The 23,171-nt window shown below is 43.1% G+C and overlaps 1 protein-coding gene across 5 annotated transcripts in view; it reads right to left on the bottom strand.

Moving 5' to 3' along the window:
• Window positions 1-9,557: 9,557 nt before the first annotated feature.
• AMOT (angiomotin) overlaps window positions 9,558-23,171 on the bottom strand; it is a 70,139-nt gene continuing 56,525 nt past the window's right edge. For all 5 annotated transcript variants that reach the window (XM_083722140.1, XM_083722138.1, XM_083722141.1 and 2 more), the window contains 6 exons: window positions 19,297-19,446; window positions 17,404-17,594; window positions 16,637-16,759; window positions 14,780-15,012; window positions 12,868-13,104; window positions 9,558-12,526 (listed from right to left, as the gene is read on the bottom strand). In XM_083722140.1, coding sequence (XP_083578266.1) covers window positions 12,426-12,526; window positions 12,868-13,104; window positions 14,780-15,012; window positions 16,637-16,759; window positions 17,404-17,594; window positions 19,297-19,446 — 1,035 coding nt within the window. In that variant the 3' untranslated portion in view covers window positions 9,558-12,425. The remainder of the gene's footprint in view (window positions 12,527-12,867; window positions 13,105-14,779; window positions 15,013-16,636; window positions 16,760-17,403; window positions 17,595-19,296; window positions 19,447-23,171) is intronic.

Here is a 23,171-nt window from a genome sequence, read left to right as displayed (position 1 = left end):
AGGAGTGAGCCACCTCGCTCATCTCTGCCTTGTCATCTTTGTCCTGTTTCAAACTGCTAGTCTCCACGCTGTTCAACCGACTCCTCTCGCTCTCCAGGCTTCAGCGAAAGCCTGCATTCGCCCCATAGGACGCACACACATTTCCCCTTCATTTTTGGAGGGGAAAAAGTGCGCCATATAGGGTGAAAAATATGGTAATTTTTCTTTTTCCCCTCTCCAATTTTAAAGGTGTGGCTTATATTCGGGCCAATACAGTATCTTAAGTTGACCTCAACACTATTTTTGCAGCTGGGCAGGCACACACACACACACACACACACACACACACACACACACACCAAAGTAGCAAGTTTAAAAATGAGGTTATGCTGTAGGTCAGGGATAGGCAACCTAAGGCCCAGCGGCCGGATGCAGCCCAATCGCCTTCTCAATCTGGCCTGTAGATGGTCTGGGAATCAGCATGTTTCTACATTAGAATGTGTCCTTTTATTTAAAATGCATCTCTGGATTATTTATGGGGCATAGGAGTTTGTTCATTTCCCCCAAAAAATATAGTCTGGCCCCCCACAAGGTCTGAGGGATGGTGGACCGGCCCACAGTTGATAAGTTTGCTGATCCCTGCTGTAGGTGATTCAGTATAGGATCTCACTATTTCGCTGTAGAACTAGATGAGACCTAGACCATGCAAAGCCATGATCAATAAAATGTCTGTCCCTCTGCCGATCTATGGTGAGACATTAAGCTTCCAGACAAAAGTTGGAAGTGAGCAGGGGAGGATGCTCCCACCCCCTATGGATTTCCAGAATGTTAAACAACTTAGATATTTAAGACAGCTTCATTCCTTTTTGCATTTCCAGACAGCACCCAGACCTGCACCAGATTGCCAAAAAGATTGATGAACTGAGCCCACCATGGCCAACCACAGAACACAAACATGGACACCCTCAATCTGCTTCCTGTTGATCATCTCCTCACAACCTCTCTGCCAAGAGTCACATTCCTGTAACATTGAGCCAACAATCAGTGTAGCAACAAGAGGGGAGATGGGGGGAAACAGGAAAGGACTGAGCACCTCTGAAGTCTGCTCTGGCTTGCGCAAACCAGCTGCCAAAGGAATTTTTCTCTGGATCTCTGGTCAGCCTGACCTTAACCCTGAGCCCTTGGGCTCTTGGCCAGTCTTGTTCCACTGTTAAGGAAGGGAGGCTAAAACTGTCTTGGATGCCTGGGCTGTTTGTAATGCACAGGAATGGGTGATGAAGACTCTGGCAGCCTCTGCCTGTTATGGGGAGGCAAGGCAGACAGACTTTGCTCTGCAGTAGAGCATCTACGTGGCATGAAGAGACTCCCAGTTTCAATCCCTGGAATCTCCAGGTAGGAGTAGGAAAAGACTCCTGCCTGAAACTTTGAAGAGCCATTGCTGGTCCATGTAGCTGATACTGAGTCAGATGGACCAATGGTCTGATTGCATATAAGGCAGCTTCCTATGCACCTTGACACACTGGCTGCCTTGGAGAGGAGCAGGACAGGCAGGCAAATCAGGTGTAGAAGCCCGAAGTACAAGCAGACCTGCCTAAGGACATGCTCCAGGAGCCTGAAAGCACAGAGTCCTAAGGGCTGGTGGCACACATTCAAGCACCTCCCAGCTCCAGGGAGACTTGGAGGGTCTGGAATTGGAACAACAGGTGATTCAGATTCTCCATGGATTGCCATTTGCTCCAGTTCAGTGGTAAAGAGTGAGGTTTTGCAGGACAAAATGGGAAGAAAAAGAAAAGTGATTGGACAGAATGCTTTAAAGTGTGGGACTGTGCCTAGAAACACAGCAAGAAAAGAAAGTCAGGGTGAGCCCTGAGACTAATGGGGAGGACCAATCACCCCTGGGACTGGTTGGAAGTAAGTTGGGAGGTGGGCTTGTAGGAATCAAGACTCGGGGAGGTGGGGTAGTGCCTCATTTGCCCCGATGCACCAGCCTCCAGTCGTGTAGTGGTGAATTCAAAAGTGCACGGTCCATCAGTGATAGTCATGGACCCACACTTTTCTAAAATAATACAACTGTTTAAGATTATACAATAATCTTATCATACAATCTTATAATCTTAAATCAATCAAGAATCTTAAATCCTGGTATTGACACAATGTTTTTGTATTATATATTTTCTGTTTTTTTATATTGTAATTGTGTGTTGTGAACCGCCCTGAGATCTACAGATAAAGGGTGGTCTGCAGATTTAATAAATTGAATCATCAACGTCACTGACCTAAGGCAATCCCCTAACAGTTGGTACAGAAGTCTGCTGCTATCCAATATCCCTTTGTGCCAGTCCCCATAGTGCAGCCAAACTTTATTACTACAGTAAAAGCTGAATCCTACAGATACTTATATGAAATTTCAAATGACACTGTCTGCCCCTGGGGGGCAGTGAGGTTACCTGGGAGTGGGGGGTCGCTAAGAGGCAAGGGGCTGGCAGGGGAGCACTGGAGGGGTACAGTGTGATTGCATACTATGCACATTAAATTTACACATTAAGCAGTTGCAAACACACACATGGAAGGCAGGGAGCTTGCAATAGGGTTGCCATATTTCCAACAGTGAAAATCTGAATAGAAATGTTGTGAAGGCTATGAAAACTAGAGTATGGTTCCTGGATGAAAAGGGGAGGTCCCTCCCATTGCTCTCCTAACCTGTTGCTGTATCTTCTTTCTTGAATGGTGGATTTTTTTTGGGATAGTCTCCTTACTGGGACAGCAAGGCTTGAATTTTAGCTTATTTTTATAATTTTATTGTTTATCTTTTAATAATGTTTTATAGTATTTTGTGTAAAGGCATGGACCTCACAAATTTAATAAACTTGAACTTGAATAGAAATGTTGTTCAGCTTTCTTTCTTTTTTTGCTTTGCCCAAAGTTGTTGAGCTTTCCGGGCAAAATCACTTTAGAAAATGCCTTCCTTGAGCTATTTTTATGGGAAAACGGTACTGCCATATGTCCAAATTTTCCCGGATGTTTTACCGATTCCGGCACAGATACTGCTGTCAACTGCAGTAGAAGAAGAATCTTTATTTGTATCAGCCACTAGCCATAGCAATAAAACTGAATAAAATGTACTGAAGATACAGGTTAAAACTTAACTATAGAAAATACATTTGGGGGGTTTACATCAACAATCAAATAGCAGATCTTATTCTAATTGCCCCTGCTAAAAACCTCGCAGTTTTCTCTGTCACCTGCTCATCTTGATCTGCATCTTGATGTGCTAAAAGAAAGAACACAGTAGCAATGGTTGAGCGACCTGGCAAGAACAATAATAGAGGGGTAATAACCTCACTCCTCAAATCTTTATAAAGAGTGCAAGTCAGAAGCACATGAGCCACTGACTCAATACTGCCATCTCCACAGGGACATAACCATTTTTCCAGTGGAATTTTTTGAAATCGACCCTCAAGTACAAACTTGTGAAAGGGAAAAGCGCACGTGTATTTTGGAATTGTTAAATTTTGCAAATAGGTTGCCAAAGTGTCATAATGACTATTTGGAAAATAATCATACCATGGACAAAATTTCCTTATTGTGCCCACATTATTCTGTCACTCAGTATCATATATGCACTGTCAAATTAAATTATTTGCTTTACTGAAGTCCAGTATTAATAACTGTTGTGGTGATAAACCAGAAAAGTAAAGCTTTTGGTTGACAACTTTAGTCCAAGCACTCTCTCGACAAGCTTGCGATACTAAGGGTAGTAGACCAGTGGGGTTTAAATTTAGGCAAAGCCAATAATTAAATGTCCTACGCCAAATCTGTAATTAAACAGAGGGGAGGTTAGCCTCTAAGCACAATGAAGCATTTGGAACACAGGATGGAACAGATTTTTTTCCCCTTAGGAACTTAGATTGAGCAGCTTCTGTAGATCCAAGGTGAGGGCCTGTCCAAATCTGAGCCCCATATAATAACTCTGCTAGGGGTTTAGTTTTAAGGGCTTCAAGTGCTGATGGTATGTGATTGCCACCTTTTGTATGGAAAAAGTGTATCAGAATTTTGGCACTTTGGGACGCTTTTTGCTTTGCATATTTCTGAAGTGCTCCCTATGACCCTGTTGCCTGGAAAATAAGGCCGAAGTATTTAAAGACTTTAACTTGTTCAATCAACTGATTATACCATCTATGGGTCCTATAGTTTCTTGAAAACACCACGACTTTAGTATTCTTGTAATTTACAGCCAGCTGTTTTCTTTGGCAGTAAGCCAACTGCAGTATTCCGGATATGACATATTAACATATGGTAAGGTTACCAGATGTCCCTGTTTCCTGGGGACAGTCCCCAGATCAGTCCCCTGACAAAATCCATCTATTTAGTAGGGAGTTTAAAAGTGTCCCTGGATTCATTGAAAAAAATCTGGTAACCTTAGCATATGGCAACCCTAGCTTATGAGCTCTTTTTGTGCAGGGTTTATCTTTTCAGCTCTCTGCCTTGCTTACCAGGCAAGGCCCACTCAGTGTGTGGACTCTGAGATGCTCTCGCAAGATATTGCAGGGCTGGCAAGCTGAGAGAGCTCTGCCCGTTAAGCAATGCAGAGAGCTCAAAAGCTCATTTTGCACCAGGTAAACCAAGCAGACCCAATGCAAAAAGGCCCTCTCAGCATGCAGGTTACAGAAGGGTAAAGATGCTCCCATATAGATTGTTCAAGTATGTGTTCCTGTGGATACATGGAACTCTTGGAACTGAATCCCTGTGTAAGATGCAACTGCTAAAAGAAATATTTTAAAAAGCTGATATCACTGGATCATGTTTGTCAATTGTTTTGAATTACTTAAACAAAATACCGTATTTTTCACTCTATAACACGCACCTGACCATAACACGCACGTAGTTTTTAGAGGAGGAAAATCTGTAGGCATGCCACCCATAGGCATTCCCTCCATAACACGCACAGACATTTCCCCTTACTTTTTAGGAGGAAAAAGGTGAGTGTTATGGTGCAAAAAATACGGTAGTTCTAATAGATTTTGATTAATGGAAATGGTTGTTCCAGCTTAGGTTCATGGCTCTCACAAGCCATTCTTGAATTCCTATATTGATTATTTAGGAACGTTACTATTTTGGAACTAAGTCTAGTTTCACTACCTTTGAAACTTTTTCTGACTGCTGTATGGAAAAGCACATGAATCTTACCTTTGGCGAGTTTGTAAGTAAACCATTTTTAACTTACAAAACCTGTGGTACTTTTCTTTGCTAGGGGAACAGGGGAACCTTGGAACTCACAAGGGGATATTTTAAAGGTCTAACATCCTATATTTCCTTACTATACTGCACATTTTTTGACTTTAAATCTCTGTAGTTCTCACACCAAAAAATACTTGCCCCAGACTTGGATCTTGGCACCCAATAATTCTCCTTTTTATATACAGGCAACTCCCCATTTATGCATGCTCTATTTGCGCATGACACAAGTGGTGCTGGGAGCCTGGAAGTGGAACCTGGAAATGGGGAGCACCCTGGAAAGTTCTTCTGGCTTGTGAGGAGGACTTTCCCAGGGCCCAAAGAGGATGTCCCATAAATGTGTTGTGAGATCTGCTTTAAAACAACAACAACAACAAAACCCTGCTGCTCTTCACTGCTGTGAGTTTTGTTTTTAGGTTGCATTTTGCCCTGTCTTTAGTTGTGTTTTTATCTTGCTTTCTACTGTGTGTCAGTTTGGTGCCTTTGTGTACTTTTGTAGAAAGGTTAGGTGTGTATGTTCATACATCCACAGATAAATGCATGTGGCTGAAAGCTTAGCGGTTCAATCTCCATGAGGTTGGGCAAGACTGCTCTGGTAAAGAGCAGCTGCCAGTCAGTGTAGACAATGCTCAGCTAGATGAACCTCTGATTCACTATACAGCAGCTTCCATCATAGCCAAGTTGAATTTTTAAAAAGGTTTACATGGATAAGACAAGGCACTAGAAATTGCCTTGACTTTTAAAGTAGCTTACCTTTTTAAACAGCCAAAATCCTTTCATGGCTCATGTTTTATTGCAGAGAATTTCGATGACAGATGTGTACAGAATGTTATTCCACCCCAAAGTTATGTTTCTTCTTATCATCAGTATTGTGGTGGTGGACTTTCCTCTAGCTGCAAGCTGGAATCTAATGCACAGGATGTTTTGGTTGCCCCATGAATGTTTCAGGAAAGATTTAGATTTAGGTTTCTCATCTCTGCCAAAAAGGAGTCAGCAAACATTTCCCTAAGCGGCAGCTGCATCCTTGAGAGGAAAAGGGATCCTGTTTCAGAGCTTTGGCCCATGGCAATATGTGAGCCACAAAGCTGTGTGGGACTCACCTGCCCTACATCTTGACAGCCTGTTTTTGCAGGGAAGGTAAAGGTACCCCTGCCCGTACGGGCCAGTCTTGACAGACTCTAGGGTTGTGCGCTCATCTCACTCTATAGGCCGGGAGCCAGCGCTGTCCGCAGACACTTCCGGGTCACGTGGCCAGCGTGACAAAGCTGCTCTGGCGAGCCAGCGCAGCACACGGAAACACCGTTTACTTTTCCGCTATAAAACGGTACCTATTTATCTACTTGCACTTTGACGTGCTTTCGAACTGCTAGGTTGGCAGGCGCTGGGACCGAGCAACGGGAGCGCACCCCACTGCGGGGATTCAAACCGCCGACCATGTGATCGGCAAGTCCTAGGTGCTGAGGTTTTACCCACAGCGCCACCCGCAGGGAAAGGGCGGTGCAAAGGTGTCCACTGTCATCTTGGGGGTTAGAGCTTGTTTCGGTAAACCACACATTCGGCCAGCCTGCTCCATTATAACTATTTCTGCTGTGTGCATATTCATTTTGCCCCCGTTCCAATGCAAAATGCTTTGTCTAGTGATCATCCCCGCAGCCAAAGAGATGTAGAGGCAAGGTGAGCTGTGTGGTCTCTCTTTAGCCCATGTCAGTGAGGAAAAGGAAGTTAGCCTTTCTATTCTGCCATTTGCACAATTAAAGTGCTCTAGTAAAGGTAAAGGACCCCTGACAGTTAAGTCCAGTCATACTCTGGGTTTGTGGCACTCATCTCGCTTTACAGGCCGAGGGAGCTGGCGTTTGTCCGCAGACAGTTTTTCCGGGTCATGTGGCCAGCATGACTAAGCTGTTTACCTTCCCGTTGGAGCAGTACCTACTGTCGCGGGGATTCGAACTGCCGACCTTCTGATCGGCAAGCCCAAGAAGCTCAGTGGTTTAGACCAAAAGCGCTACCTGCGTCCCTCTACAAAGCTACTATTGAGACCAGCCTTCCAGAAATCCTGGCATGTCACCGATGATTTGAACAATTCCCATCACCCTTGACTACCTAGCTGTAGTGATTGATGGAAGTTGTAGTCCAATCATTTAGAAGGCACCACATAATGAAAAGCTGATTTAGACATTCTCTAATGACAAACACTTGCTGACTTGCGGATCAGGAGGTCGGCGGTTCGAATCCCCGCGGCAGGGTGAGCTCCCATTGCTTGGTCCCTGCTCCTGCCAACCTAGCAGTTTGAAAGCACGTCAAAGTGCAAGTAGATAAATAGGTACCGCTCCGGCGGGAAGGTAAGCGGCATTTCTGTGCGCTGCTCTGGTTCGCCAGAAGCAGCTTAGTCATGCTGGCCACATGACCCAGAAGCTGTACGCTGGCTCCCTCGGGAAAATAAAGCGAGATGAGCACCGCAACCCCAGAGTCGGTCACGACTGGACCCAATGGTCAGGGGTCCCTTTACCTTTACCTTAATGACAAACACATACATCAGCTGGCAGGAGGTTGGTGCAATTGTAAGTCAGCAAAATTCTGTTCTTATAATTTAAATGGCTAAAAATTGTAGTTTGCTCGGCCCACTTCCGCAGCTACTACAGGTACCATAGCACCCATTCCACATTTGTAGGAACTCAAGTCCTTTTGTGTGGCAGCCCCTACACTTTGGAACTCCCTGCCTGTTGACATCAGGCTTCACTGTATTCCTTTTGACGTCTGCTAAAAACATTTTTTTAGACAAGCTTAGAAAGTTGGTGCAAGCTTTAATCTGTTTTTAGTCTATTATTATTTTAACTTTTTGAAAGTCTTACATTGTTATTCATTATTCCCCGGGTTTCCCCACCAGCCGGAGCTCAAATCAGGGGGGCACCATTGCCATTATAAGAGAACAAGCAAGGTGTTCATGGTGAGTTCCAGCATCTCTTTTTCTAGGAAAATATCACTGGTTCTTCCTGTTGATAAAGTTTATTATTTTATCTTTTTTTGTAAATGGATTTGAGGGCTTCCCCTCCCCCTTACAATCAAATGGTGTAAAAAAAATTAATGAAACGAAAGATAAATAATTGTTTATCCTGACCTGCTGTGGGGCAGAGCTTAAGCCCCGTTTGCTCTGCCAGCAAAAGGGGAGAGATTATTGGACTGGGGTGAGCAGCAACCTGAGCAATCTAGGTTGCCAACTTACCCAAGTCAGGCCACAAGAGTGAAGTCGAAGCAGGTAAGAATCAACCAGGCAACATAAAAGGTGACCAATTTCTAGCAGTTAAGAGCCTTGCTCTGTTGGTCACCGTTAATCAACACGAGAGGGGTGGTGGTCACCCCACTGCCAATTTTCTGTGTCAGTGGTTAGGCTTGCAAATGTTTTTTCTCCTTTGATTTTAGGCAAATAGCTAGAAATTAAAAAGGCGAGATTTCCTGAGACTAAAATGCATGAAGAGGCAAAAGTGTCATTTGACACAATTTGGGCAGGGCACTACTAAAGGCCCAACAGCCCTGTCAGGAAAAACAAACAACAATGCCTGCTGGAGGGGGGGTGGGACAGAGTGGACCTTTTGCATTGATCCCTGAGAACACTCTGAGATTTGTTGTGTTACCTTTCTCAGTATGTGACTAACCTTTGCAGATATGTTGGGCAGACCAATGGGCATGGCGGCTGGGAGCTGGAGTACAACAACTGGAGTTAAGAACCACTGTGGTGTAGTGGTGAGAGCAGTAATGGCCCCTCTATATGTTAGGTGTAGTCAAAACATCTGCAGGCCACCACATGGCCTACCCCTGGGTTAGAACACTGGACTAGGCCAGTGTTTCCTAAACCTGGGTCTCCAGCTGGTTTTTGTACCAGTCAAGGCAATTTCTAGTGCCTTGCCTGGTTTTTGGACTACAATTCCCATCATCCCTGACTCCTGGTCCTGCTAGCTAGGGATGATGGGAGTTGTAGTCCAAAAATTTTGGGAAACACTGGACTAGGCCCTTGCAGTCCTCTGTTCAAATCCTGAGAGCCTCAAGTTAGCCACCCCTGTTGCAAATGCAGTGGTATCTCGGGTTACCTATGCTTCAGGTTACAGACTCTGTTAACCCAGAAATAGTACCTCAGGTTAAGAACTTTGCTTTAGGATGAGAACAGAAATCGTGTGGTGGCAGCAGCGGGAGGCTCCATTAGCTAAAGTGGTGCTTCAGGTTAAGAACAGTTTCAGGTTAAGAACGGACCTCCAGAATGAATTAAGTATGTAACTAGAGGTACCACTATGTTTCCACCAACACTGATGTGGATACTGAAAAAGTAGAAGCGATAAAAACAAGCAAACATATTTGCAGAAACAATTTTATTTTCTCCATAAATACAGTACAGGTACACTTTGTCATGAGGTTTACAGTCTAGACATAAAAAATAATAATACACACGTTCCTATACTGGTGCAGGAGAAGAAATATATATATAGAGAGAGGCACCAAGCGAAGACATTCAACATGTTCAGAGCTCTGCAAATTCCCTCCTTCCAACAGACTGGAGACACAAGATGTTGGCATCACCCCTACAACCAGTTCCTGAATCATCTGGTCTAATGGGTCTGTTCCCAGTGGGGAGAAGTTGCAGGAAAGACCCCTGGAGTGTTGCAAAAGGGTTGGGGGGAATGCAACATCTGTTGATTTGCTTTCAGAATCATAGGATTGGACGTGACCGTAAGGGTCATCTAGTCCAACCCCCCTGCAACACGTAAGAAAAACTACAAAGCCTTCCTCTATACAATCTATACATAGCCTTCCCCGCTGGTGCCTTCAAGATGTTTAGAACTACTACTGTCTCCCCTCCCCACTGGCCATGAAGGCTGGGGAAGATGGGAGATGTGGTGTTCCCAGCTGGGGAAGACTCATCTACAGCATAGCTTCTATTACCCGAGTTTGTGTTAAAACTCTTAGTCTAAAGTTTGGTTCAAGCACAAAGGTTATCAGTTTTATATTGTCTTGCCTCATGTCCAGTACCAATAAATTTTACAGAGTAAAGGAGAAGCAGAAGAAGGAGCATTGCGCAGCATAACTTCTTCTAAGTAGTGTCAACTTCCAACTTAATTCCACAGCAGGCCAAAAGTTACATGCAAGGAAAACAAATTTTCCTAATTACCAGGCAGATTCCCAAAGTCCCATAATTAGCATAATGAAAAGAGTGGGTGACTAGTGGAAAACTTCACTTGCTTGCACAAAACTCCCAGCTACTATGAAGTTCATTTGCAGCAGCAGAGAGTTGCAAAAAATAAAAAACCAGCAGATTAAGGGTGTTCCCCAAATATGCCTAGAGAAATCTCCTTCTCCTACCCAGCCTGGCACAACATTTCAGGGACGAACCTGCAGCCCTCCAGAACTCCTTCTCCTGGCCTGGGGTGAGTACACTCTCAAATAATTACATGGTATAAGATCCCTTGCTTTGCCCTGTTAAAGGGAAATTATCCTGAAGTTCAAAAGGCACCATAGGACACAATGGATTCTTCACTTTTCTTTATGCCATTTTAGATCTTTATCTTCTGAAGATGCTACAGAGAGGTTGCATGCAACATGCTCTCTCACCTACCACAGGATGGGAGGCCCCTGGGTAAAGGAGACTAGACTCACGCTCAGAAGGCACTTCCCTTTGGACACAACTTAACTCACAGTTTACATTTTGTTCAAGGGTTCCTTCTGTTGCTTCTGAATGACATAATCTAGTTACTCCTCCACTTTTGCTCATTTCTCTAATATACGTAACTTTGGGATCTGTGCTGGCAGTTGGTAAAAACATGTACGACAGGAGCACATTCATTTTTCAAACTTTTAAATGCATGTTTGAAATCGATCCCTGCAAAGTTTGCTACCTAGTGCTGCAATATTTATGTCAGCTCCCAAGAAACAAAATAATGCAAGTTACAGGTGTGTGTCTATATGTATGGGTATGAAAACCTGAAACCTTAGGTATGAATCTATTATAATTTCTAAATTCGTGCAGAAGATTAATGAGAGTTTTCAGGAAAATGCAAGGTTTTCAACCTGCAGGGTTGCTTTACTTTATTTAGAAAAGGACCCCAGTGTAACTATTATCTTGAGTAAGGCACTACATTCTTACATCAAAATATACAATTATTTTAAGAGGAAAAAGCTGCTAACTTCTGGAATGAATCGATTATAGTCGAAGAAGGCATGTGGAAGAGGCAAAAATATGGTTTAGGGAAAATTCCCCAGCATGGCCACACAGAAAATCAAGTTTCTGTCTGGTGACACACCCTGCCACTTGCTTAGTTTAGCAGTAACTCCAGTCAAGCCAGCTGAATGGCTGCAGTTTAAACGGAACAGAACAGCAGAACAACATGGAGAAAAGGCTCACAGCTTGTTCACTGAAATCCTGAATGGGATGCATTATTCCTCATCCTGCTGCAAGGGTAGGAAGCCCTTTGACATATATGAAATAAACAGAAAACTCCCCTTACATCTTGGGGTATCTAACAAAAGGACAGAATGATATGAACAATAAGATGTATTTTTTAAAAAAACAAAAAAACGAGTGCAGGCACATTGTGGAAATCAACTTATTTTTTTCTAGTCCTGGAATGTTCTGTGAAAACGGACACTCTCATAAGGAGGGCAAGGAACGTGAAAAAATGTCGTCCCACCCTTTGGGGTCCCATACGTACAATGGTTCTCAGGGACCCCTGAATATTTGGGACACTTAAACGACACTCAAAAGTGACAGCACCATGTAATCATCTGGCAAAAAGAGAAACCTGGGAAGTAACAGGCTTTGTAAAAAGGCATTATGGACGTCAACGTCTAAATAAGGTCCTTACTTTCCTTACAACACAGGGTTGTTGTTTTTTAATAACAAAAAAAAATACTGACATTTCAAAAATTTAGTGCATTTAGGAGCTTGGTTTAATTTTTATCCAGATGCTATCAGATCCAGTATTTTTAAAGAAACAGAAAGAAGGTATGGGAAAGAACCTTCTTTAAAAAAACAACACCAGAACTACTTTAATAATTTTGGAACAAAATATAAGTTAACCTGCCCATACCTTTGAGAAAATATATATATATACAAAACAGCAGAAAGCTCTGGCTTCCTTTACTATGATCTGCTTAAAAAAAAAAAAAGGTTTCACAGGGGGAGGGGTACGGAGACACTTCTTGCTAGTCTGCTTCAGCTTTCGATTTCTTCAGATGAGATACTCCACCATTTCCGCATCGTTGAGGTCCTGCCCCAAATTCTGAGCTGGGTTCTTCCTTTCTAGAGTGTTGGAATGGAAAACTGGTGTATCTATAAAGCAAGAGAAGGAAATAAGTTTAAAAGGTGGTGGTGGGTGTGTGACGGTAAGTTTCTAGGGGTGGTAGCCAATTGACAACTATATACTTTTCCAGCTCTTGTTTCCATTTAGCAAAATGCCTTCCATCTAGGGCCGCAATCTTTAAGAGATTTAATTGGTGAGATCAGCTGTTCCCCAACCTGATGCCCTCCAAATATTTTAGACGGCAACTCCCATCACCCCCAGCCAGTATGGCCCCTGGGCAGAATGTCACTTTAACTCATTGAAAGCTTTTAAATTATTGTTGTTCATTATTCTTAAGTCCTGGCTCAGCCAAGGGGAAAGTCCTCATTACCTGCTTTGTCCGAAGTGTAGGTCAGATTCATAGCAGGGAGCCTCCCCTGCACAGGAGGCAAGGCTGAGGAGGAAGAGGAGGCGGAGACCTTGCCTTGCTCACTTCCCCGGTCCGTCTGAGTGCTACAGTCTCGGCTGCCAGTCTTGGAGTGCGCAAACAGCAGCGGAGGGGAGGGGAGGATGGGCGAAGGAGTGGAAGGAATGGATTCGGAGCGGCATTCTGTTCCCAGCAGAACACCTGAAGGGGAGAAAAAGGACAAGGCAGTTGCACACCAGATGAATGAATGAATGAATTTATTAATACGGTCACAGACCAGCGTCAACACACACAATATCATAGAACATAAAAAATATCAGAAATACAAGGGACAATATAAATATAACAAGGATTTAAATATAAAAAATTGAAATTAATTATTAGCGTGCCCCCTGTAATTAACATTTAGGGGTTTGGTCATTACGGGATACCACTTGCTTCCTGCGATTGATTGCACACACACAGAATTTAGCTACAATTAATGTAGTCTTGGGATTCTTGTCCTCTAGCAGTAGTTTTAAACTATGGTATTCCGATTCTTTCCTGGACTTTTGCAAAACAGGTGTGATAAAAGTCAGACGTATATCCTCATAAAGACGACACCGTAACAGTACATGTGAAGCAGTTTCAACTTCCAACGAGCCACAAGGGCAGACCCGTGCTGTATGGTTTACCCTCAAATCTGCCCTGAAGTAAGGCAGAAGGGAGAACGTTAAATCTGGTGAGGGTAAAAGACCGTCTGTATTTGGGTACCTGAAGACCTGACAGATAATTAGCTGGAGAAAAACCTCTCCCATGGTCCCTTATTGCTGGATGTTTGATCATTTCGCTCATATGGCATTGTAATTCTACGTCCCAGATACGCTGGCGAATTGTAGTCCTAGCTTTCTTGAAGCCTGTCGCTATCAGGGTCTGCTGTGGGATCCCCAAGGCTTTAAGCTTTTCCAGCAGTGTAGCTTTCCATCTGGATTGGTAGGTATCTAATAAGGTTAAAGGTGCCAGCCCAACCGGGTAGAAAATAAGCTTTAGCCAATAATGGATCTTCAATATCCATATCCGAGTACTGATAGGAATTTGCCCAACCTCCAAACGGACCACTATGTTGGATACGCAAGAGGGGATCCCCAGCAGGCAGCGGAAAAACTTAGTTTGGAATGTCTCTAAGAGAGTAAGGTTTTTAAAGCTGCAGATCTGGGATCCATATAACAATTGTGATAGTATTTTGGCAGCAAAGACCTGGGAGGCTGCCGGCATTTTGCCAACTTCGTCTTATATTCTGCTCCCTGGGAGCATCCCACAGCACCCAGTCTGTTAAGGCAATGTAGAGTTTTTTAATAATAAAAAAGAGCCAAAAGCCTTACTAAAGTATGCATTCCAGAGGGTCACAACACAAACACACACTTCCAACAGTACAACCTTAGGCAAGTGATTATAATGGCACAGCCAGAAGTACATAGTGGGAAAAGATGCGTTTGTGCTGCTGTGTATGTGTTTCACTGATGGCTGTCGTGTTCCTCACTGCCCAAAGCAGGAAGATGTGTCCACCCCACCTCCTGCCGCAGGTGTGTAGTATTTGAGCCTGGTGTCAACATATTGGCACCAGAGAGAGAAAATTCCAGTGTTGGTCAAATACAGTGATAAATCATGGGGTGGTGGTGGTGACATCATCATATCAAGATGGCAGTTTGAGTTGACTCTCCGTCACTTCCATGGGGACAAGTTCTAAAAACACATGCCCCCGATGTCAAAATTAAATTCTACCTATGGATAGGGCCGGACCTGCAGGGCAGGATTTGATCTTTGGTCAACTGGACTGCTCAGAGCCCATGTATGATATGTGAAAACACACATACACACAAACACATGTGTAAATCACCTAAGCTGCCCTTCCAGCTCTTGTCCTCTCTCTTATCTTCCAGAATGGGTGTGCTGCTCAGTGTTGAAGAATGGGAGAGCAAGCCTGAGCCAGTGTTGGAGATGGACATCAGGGATTTCGCTGGCCTCATGGAAGACAGCTGGTCAGTCTTGCTGGCCTCTTTCCTGGACCGCTGCTGGAGCACCTTAATCATGGCATCCTTCTCAATGATTTGAGCATGGAGCGTCTTGATCCTAGGACAGGGCAAAAGGACAGTCATCAAGATATCCGTGATCCTGGGGCTTTTTCTGACAGCATCCCTCTTCCCAAATATTAAGAAAACTGGGCAGAGTTCATGGATCTGTCAATAGGATGCTTGACAGCGCATGGGCTCTCGCAAATTTGCTGAGGGATGTCCTGCTACACTCAAGAAGACCCCAGATAATTTGTCCTGGTGTTGATGGGACTTGAGGTCCAAGAAACCATCAGGAGGGCACCAGGTTGGCAAGACTTTTCTTTAAATAATTTTTATTGTTTTGTAAATATAAAAGTTACAATTTTATCACTACAAACAAGAAAAATCTAACCAATGTGGAAACAGAAATTCAATCCCCCTTCCAAATAACATAAACGTTCTTGATCCTGAAATGGTATGTTAACTACTCTCAATGTCCTTTATTAATCCACAGAGATAAATAACAACAAAATATCAGTTTATTAATATGTGTATGAAAATCGTAAAACAACAACAACCAACCACTTAATTCCTAGGAAAAAGGAATATTAAAACAACAATTGTATGTTAAAGAACTGATTATTAATAAGCCAAAAAGATAAGAGATAAATAAATAGATGAGAGATCAAATAGGAACAGGAATAATCAGATTATCATTTTAAATTAATATAAGCATTCATCAACTAACGCTTAAATTTCACGTGTTACAAATTTATACATAATGTGAAGGTGGCTGAATTTAATTAACGCTTGTATAAATATAATTGGCAAGACATGTCTGAAGCTCAATGGGGTTTCTAATCAGGGGCAAGAGAAAGAAGAGCCAGAGAAAAGATAAAGCTTCTTGAAAATGAAGCATTTTTTAATACTAAAAAAATCACATTCCAAGAGGAGACTTGCTGGGCAGTGTTCAGACGTGGTTCAAAGCAATTCAATTTGATGCTGGACACAAAAGATGTTTACGTGGAAGGAGGAACCAAGAAATATCTAGCTTTTACACTGTTATAGTTGCAACATAGCATTTGTTCCACATTTGTAAAAACTCACACTTTGGAACTCCCTGCCTCTTGATATCAGGCGGGTGCATTTTTGTATTTTTTTCAGCACCTGCTAAAAGATTTTTGTTTAGGCAAGCCTATCCAGATATGCAGAATGCTGAAATGTGATTTAAATTGGCTTATCATTTATTTTAATTGTGTTTTTAAATGGTTTGAACACCTGTTTTTATCTGACAATCTTATTGTTTTTTGTTCTTTTTGTAAACTGGTTTGAGATTTGTTTGTTTTTACAATTTAGTATAGAAACTTTATGGGAGGGAGGAGAGTTGGGTATGTGCATACATGTCAAAGAAGTTATGCTCCTCTTCCATGGACCAAGTTATCCAATCCTGGGAGTGGAGGACCCACCTGGCTAGCCAGAATCTCTTCCTCTGGTGTTGTACTACTAAGCCTGCTTGTGTTAAGTATCATTCCCACAAAAAGGGTTTTCTGCAATCCTATGGATTGTGCAACATATCAGTTTTGACTCCAGGAAAAAGGGTGTGGGTGTGTGAAGAGAAGAAACGTTTCCTATCCTAATTAATTATGTATTTAAAAACTGATACGAAAGAACAGCACAAGAAAAATGATCAAGCTGCAGTTTACCTTCCCTCCATGTCTAGGCATCTCCTGTTAGCCATCAGGATTTCCTCCTCTTCCTTCTGGATGCGGGCTTCAAGAGAGGTGTCGTAACTGGCATTGGGCGAGTGGCTGATGACAGTGGTGTCCCTGAAAAACAAGCAGGACTAGTAGCTGGGCAGCGTGTTAGCAGGATCCCTACCCAACAGAACCCATTGCAGTGGAGCTCCTGCGTGTAACCAGTGGAGCTGAACCTCATCCAAATGCTAGCCAAACTCCTGTATCAGAAGAATCCCATGTTGCCACACAACGCAAGGTTTGGGTGGCTGCAGGATTGAGTTTTATTGAGAAATTTAGAAATTCTAGCCCTTGTGGTTGTATGAAAAAGCACACAAACTTTTATTAGAAGCCAGGTTCACAATAATGAGATCCTGGAGGTTGCTCTTTTTTTCTTTTTAAATATGTTTTACTAAGAGTATAACAGCGAATTAAAGTAAATAAGAATAAATGGGACAATATATATATATATGTAGTGGAAAACAACACTTTCTCTAAAGGAGTGGGTACGCAGCTTCTGCATCTTTTGCTGTCGTCTGAGGCTCAGGTGACCTCAGTGGCTTCCATCAGAATATGCTTCGGCCCTTGAAACAGACATGCCTTACTTGCACATCAGTCTACGGAGCCATACTCCATGAATGAAATGAAATGAATAAATAAAAACACTGTGGGGACGTGGGCTCTATAGATATTATTTCCTCTCCCCCGGTTTCTGTACTATCAACTCCACTTCCTACCTCTGGGCAGCAACTGTAGCTGCAGCATCCAATGCAAACTGCCTCATGACGCTTTCTTCCAGGTACTTCTGTTCCCACTTCGTCATATCTGCTTCCAGGGCAAGAATCCGCTCCTCCTTTTCCCGCAGGAGCTCCATAAGTGCTGTGGCGTTGTATTCAGAGACACTGGCCGGCTGAGACGTCCCCTGGCGCTGATGATAAAACAAGCCAATAAGCTGCTTATAACGAAGCTGCTTTTTGTTTCAGGATAAATATTCGTTGAAAAGTGCAAACATAATACAATGGGAAAGAATACAATGAATTGAAAATGTAAACCTAGAGGGCCTTATTGGTGGCTGCTCCAAGACTCTGGAACTCCCTCCCTAGAGAAGGCAAACTGGCTCCCTCCTTGTTGTCTTTCTACTGGCTGGTGAAAACTGTTTTATTCTGACAGTCTCTTGGGGACTGACTGTGCTGTTTTTTATCAATAGACCTGTTTTTATATTGCTTTAATTGTATTACAGTTTAATTATTTTTAAACTATCATCTTTCATGTTTTTAGCCTTCTGCATTTTATCAGAGTTGTTTTAATTCGTGTAAGCTGGCTTTTCCAGTCTGGGGAAAAGGTGGGTTATAAATAAAGATAAAGATAAACCATAGGACACCATAGCCTGTACAGTGCAGCTCCAGAAGGGGTAACAAGGCATTGATTCATACAAATATTCCATTTATAAGTATCGAAAAAATGCAAAAATAAAAGTGTTCTCCACCTGCAAGCTCCGTCATTACTGAAAGTAAAGGTTCTATAAAATTGTAGGTGTGCCTACACTGGGGACACTGAGCGACTGTCCCACTGATCGCATTATTATTACACTTGCTAACTCTGTGGCTTCCTGGAGAATAAAGTCTGATTCACCTAAGTCAGCCAAATGTTGGATTGCTTGGCAAGTTTGAAGTGTGCTAATTATCAGTTGTGGGACCAAGCCGTTCTGTGGGTCACTTGGACAGAACAGTTTTTATCCCCTAGTAAGAAAAATGCACACATCTCACCATGGGCTGAAAACCACGCAGTGGGACAACCTGACAACTGTTCAGCTGGAAGCTCTGCTTTGACACACACTAAATTCATTACATAACAGAGGCACTTTATGAACAGTGCAGGAAGCAGCAGAAGGAAAGGCGCCTGTGATGTGTCTCCTAACAGAAAACAAACGCTCACTCTTGAGTCGCTAACTAGGGCCAGTGGCACAGCGTCTGCTCCACATGCAGAAGGTCCTGGGTTCAATCCCATTTCCAGGTAGGGCTGGGAAAGATTCCCTGCCTGAAATGCTGGAGAGCTGCTGCCAGTCAGTGTAAACAATACTGAGCTAGAGGGACAAAGCAGCTGACGTGGTGTTAGGGTTAGGTTCCTGTGTGTGTTCACCTCCTTTCAAAAAAACAGTCGGTTAAATAAGTTTCACTAGGGCTTTTTAAAAACCAGAAGCCCAGCTCCTCCTCCTCCTATTATTTATACCCTGCCCATTTGGCTGGGTTGCCCCAGCCACTCTAGGTGGCTCCCAGCAGAATATTAAAAACATGATAAAAGATCAAACATTAAAAACTTCCCTAAACAGGGCTGCCTTCAGATGTGCTCTGAAAGTCAGATAGTTGTTTATTTCCTTGACCTCTGATGGGAGGGCGTTCCACAGGGCGGGCGCCACTACCGAGAAGGCCCTCTGCCTGGTTCCCTGTAACTTTGCTTTTCGCAGTGAGGGAACTGCCAGAAGGCCCTCGGAGCTGGTGTCTGGGGTGAATGATGGAGGTGGAGACACTCCTTCAGGTTTATTGGGCCAAGGCCGTTTAGGGCTTTAAAGGGCAGCACCAACACTTTCAATACTCAGTTGGAAGGTGGAGTTCTGCTTAAGATCCTCTTACCTGCTGCATCCGGAGGGATTCGAGTTCCCTCTCCAGCCGTGTCCGCAGTCGGTGTTCCAGCTGTTCGCGCTTCTCGCAGGCCGCCTGCAGCTGAACCAAGGCCTGCTGCATTTTCTCCACCTTCTCAACATAAACCTGCTTCTTCTTCAACTAAAAGAAAAAAAGGGTGGGGGGAGTGTAGGTGGTGAAGCTCCTTCAGCATCCAGAAGCATCACAGCACCTGCTAGCTCCATCAAGCCTTCGTCAAGAGCAGCAACCCAGATTCCCCCTCCCCCCAGTCATCCCAAAAGCACAGCAGGGGGAGGGCAACAACCACCCTTTTGCTGTCTCCCCAAATCAGGGGAAGGGCTGTAGCGCAGTGGTAAGGCACTGCATGCAGGACATTATAAGAACATAAGAAGAGCCAGCTGGGTCAGGTCAAAGGCCCAGGACTCTGTTCTCACACCCACTGACCAGCTGGAGAGTTTGCAAGCTGGTTTGGACTACAGTTCCCATCATCCCCAGCCAGGACAGTCCTATGTTGGTGGGGTTGGTGATGGGAACACAGCTATCCTATCTGGGGCTGATGAGAATTGCAGTCCAAAACATCATTAATAATGATGATCATCACCACCACCACCAAGAGGTCCCAGAGCAGATGACAACAATTCAAACAATTTAGTATGGCAGCACCTGCACTTTGGAACTCCCTGCCTATTGACATCAGGCAGGCGCCTTCACAGTGCTTTTTGGCACGTGCTAAACATTATTATTCAGATAGGCCTACCCAACTGCTTAGAAACTTGACATTAAAACTTGACAAGTTTTAATCTGTTCTTAGTCTATTGTTATTTTAACTTTCTGAAAATTCTAAATTATGGGTGTTTTATTTTTTTGTATTGCTAATTTAATTGTTTTATCTTTTTTGTAAACTGATGTTCATTGCAGACACACTTTTAATTGATCAAACCCTTCTTAAACCAACTAAAGTAACTTATTCGAGCCAGCTAAACATCACAGGCCTCTCCAAGAGCAGAAATAATTTTGCTTCAAGGAGATGCCTGCTATGGCTGAAAAGTATTTCATCAGCCAAGTGCTTTGGTCCAGCATTACTTCTCTCTCCTCATTCCTAATCTTTTTATTGATTTTGCATTAATATACATTAAATGGACACGATAATATCCATACAAAGAAAAAATGCTAAAGTCTCCCACTGCCTCCTTTATATTCTATGATCATCACTCATGTTGGTTTAGTATCTATTTTTGCCATTTCTACAACAGGGATCTTATGCATCAAATCATTATAGTCTCCGAAACCTGAAGGAGAAAGGACACGCACAAACATAACTTTAACAAAGGGAAAGCAATCAGGAAGTCAGATCTGTACTGATGCAGCCAACGCATTCTGGATACATACGTAATGAATAGCCACCAACTGGCATAGAAAGTTTCCGGTTTCTTTTCCCCCTTCAATACTGCGACATCTTGAGTTATTTTCTCTGCAAGTGCTATTCTCCATACACTCTTATTTCTCTTATATGTTCCTTCTCTTGTACGTATGTACTTCCTTATCTTTTGATTAGAGAATAAACCTGTATTCTGAATGGGAGGGTTTTGAGCATTGCTGAGTTGTTGCACAGAACCTTTGAGAACCAGACGTCACGAAGCGCCACCGTGCCTCAACAGCAACTCAAGCCAAACCCATCTGGTCAGTTCTTTCCCACTTTCTGTTTGCTTATTTTAAAATAAGTTATAACCCTCAAAGAGCACCTCTGGAAAATTACTCACAGACCAAAATGGAGCGTTTTTGTTTTTTTAAAACAGTTTAAAAACAACCCAGCAATTTCTGTGGCACTGCATATGCATGGACCCTTGAAACACACACACAGACTATAGACAGACATGTTATATCTATGGTGTCCTAGTCATAGAGTGTTGCACTAAGACCTGGGAATCCAGGGTTCAGTTCCCCACAATTAGCTATGAAGCTCACTGGGTGACCTTGGGGCAAATCACTGCCTTTCAGCCTAACCTACCTCACAGGGTTGTTGTGCAGATTAAATGGGGTAGATTAAACAGGGTTGTTGTGCAGATTAAATGGGGTAGATTAAATGGGGGAGAGCCGTGTATGCCACCTTGAGCTCCTTGGAGGGAACGTTGGGATAGAAATGCAATAAATGGTGGAAAAGATGAGTAAAATGAATATTCTTGGGTGAGCACATCAACCATATTGCACTTGAGGCGAGGAGTAAAATAATCACACACACACACTGCAAAAAACCCCACAAAAAAACCCCAAAGCCTTCACTGGAATTTGATCTGGTGATATCCCCCCCACCCCGCACTTCCGAGAGAAGGAATAGTGGACTGACCTTCTCTATCAGTTCCGCTGACAGAAGATAACTATGTGGTGATTGATGATAGTAAGACAGATGCTCTGACTATTAAATCATTTTGGGAGATAAGAGCGATCCAATAGGAGAAACCTCAAATGCTTTGATCAAGGCTGTTCTCTGCTTCCTGCACCTGGGGGCTTGGATGGGTGACAGAATGAGACAGCAAGCTGAGGAGCTGACACTGTGCCCAAACGCCATGTAACAACCCTCTGTGGGTCAGAAAACCCGCATCCTCTCTTTCTTCAATACTTCTGGGACAAGAAAAATGCAAATTACAGAGATTTCTCTGCTGATTAAAATTTACAATCAGAAAACTTGTAACAGCCACTTCCTGTCTCTAAGAACAAAGGGGAAACTGGTGGTGGGAATTAATGGAGGTAAAGTTAATATTAAAGAGAAAACTTGGTTGATATTTACCAATAATAATAATCTGGGAACCCGACTTGGACTTTGGTGGGGGAAAAGAAAAGAATGATTCTGAGGCTTTGACTTAAAAGAAATACTGTTTAACAGAAAGTGGAGAAGATGGAAGTTATCATGGGCTGACTGATTATTTCTTTTAAATGTAACTGGCAAATGGAAAGTTGGAAGCCTGTTTTATCTATCTTTAATTTTTCCTTTTCTTTCTTTCTTTCTTTCTTTCTTTCTTTCTTTCTTTCTTTCTTTTCTTTCTTTCTCTCTCTCTCTCTCTCTCTCTCTCTCTCTCTCTCTCTCTCTCTCTTTCTTCTTTGTATTTTTTATTTAGAATCCTATGCTTGGGGCCTTTGTTAAGGTCCAGGGAATTAAGTATTCATGTGGGTGGTGGATGGTTCATGGAGGACCCTGGGTGGGAGACCCAGGGTGAGTGGCTGGGAGGAGAAAGGAAGGATCCCAGGTGAGAGATGGGAGGGACTGATATGCTGGGGGGGGCCTGATAATTGCTTTTGGGAGAGGAATCTATATTCTACTTGTTCTGCTTGTAGTTATAGTAGCGGCTATCTTATTGTATTGTGAAAAACTTTAATAAAAATCTTCTTTTTTATTTTAAGGAATTTGATGAAAGAAACGGAATTCATATCTTCCCATATAACATAGGGAAAAGCTTGGCTACAACAACTGCAGACTATCGGAGAAAACCAAAATTTGAAAAGTATACTTTGAAACAAATACTATTAGCAGCTTGGATTTGATCACCACAATAGTTATTCGGTGGAAAGAAAGCAAATTAGAAAACCATGGCCATATTATCCCTGTTGATGCTGATCAAGGAACCTTCTCTTATTTTCAAAAATTCTTTTGGTGCATATTCTGCATAGTGACCCAAAGCACAATATGTCTTCCCAGCGGGTCAAAAATTCCAAGCAATCATTCAGCCATAACTCTAGAGCTGCCACAGTTTGGGAATGAGTCCCAAGACGCTTGGCAATGTTTGTCTCGTAACAGAGATGGATCCTTCTCCAGCTCCTATTAAAATCTGGGTGAGAGAAGACTTCCAGGGCGCAGACACAGAAAACAGCCC

The sequence above is a fragment of the Podarcis gaigeae genome, assembly GCF_964106915.1.
Source record: "Podarcis gaigeae genome assembly, chromosome: Z".
In the NCBI taxonomy this organism is placed as follows: Eukaryota; Metazoa; Chordata; class Lepidosauria; order Squamata; family Lacertidae; genus Podarcis; species Podarcis gaigeae.
This window is presented reverse-complemented; position numbering and strand designations above follow the sequence as displayed.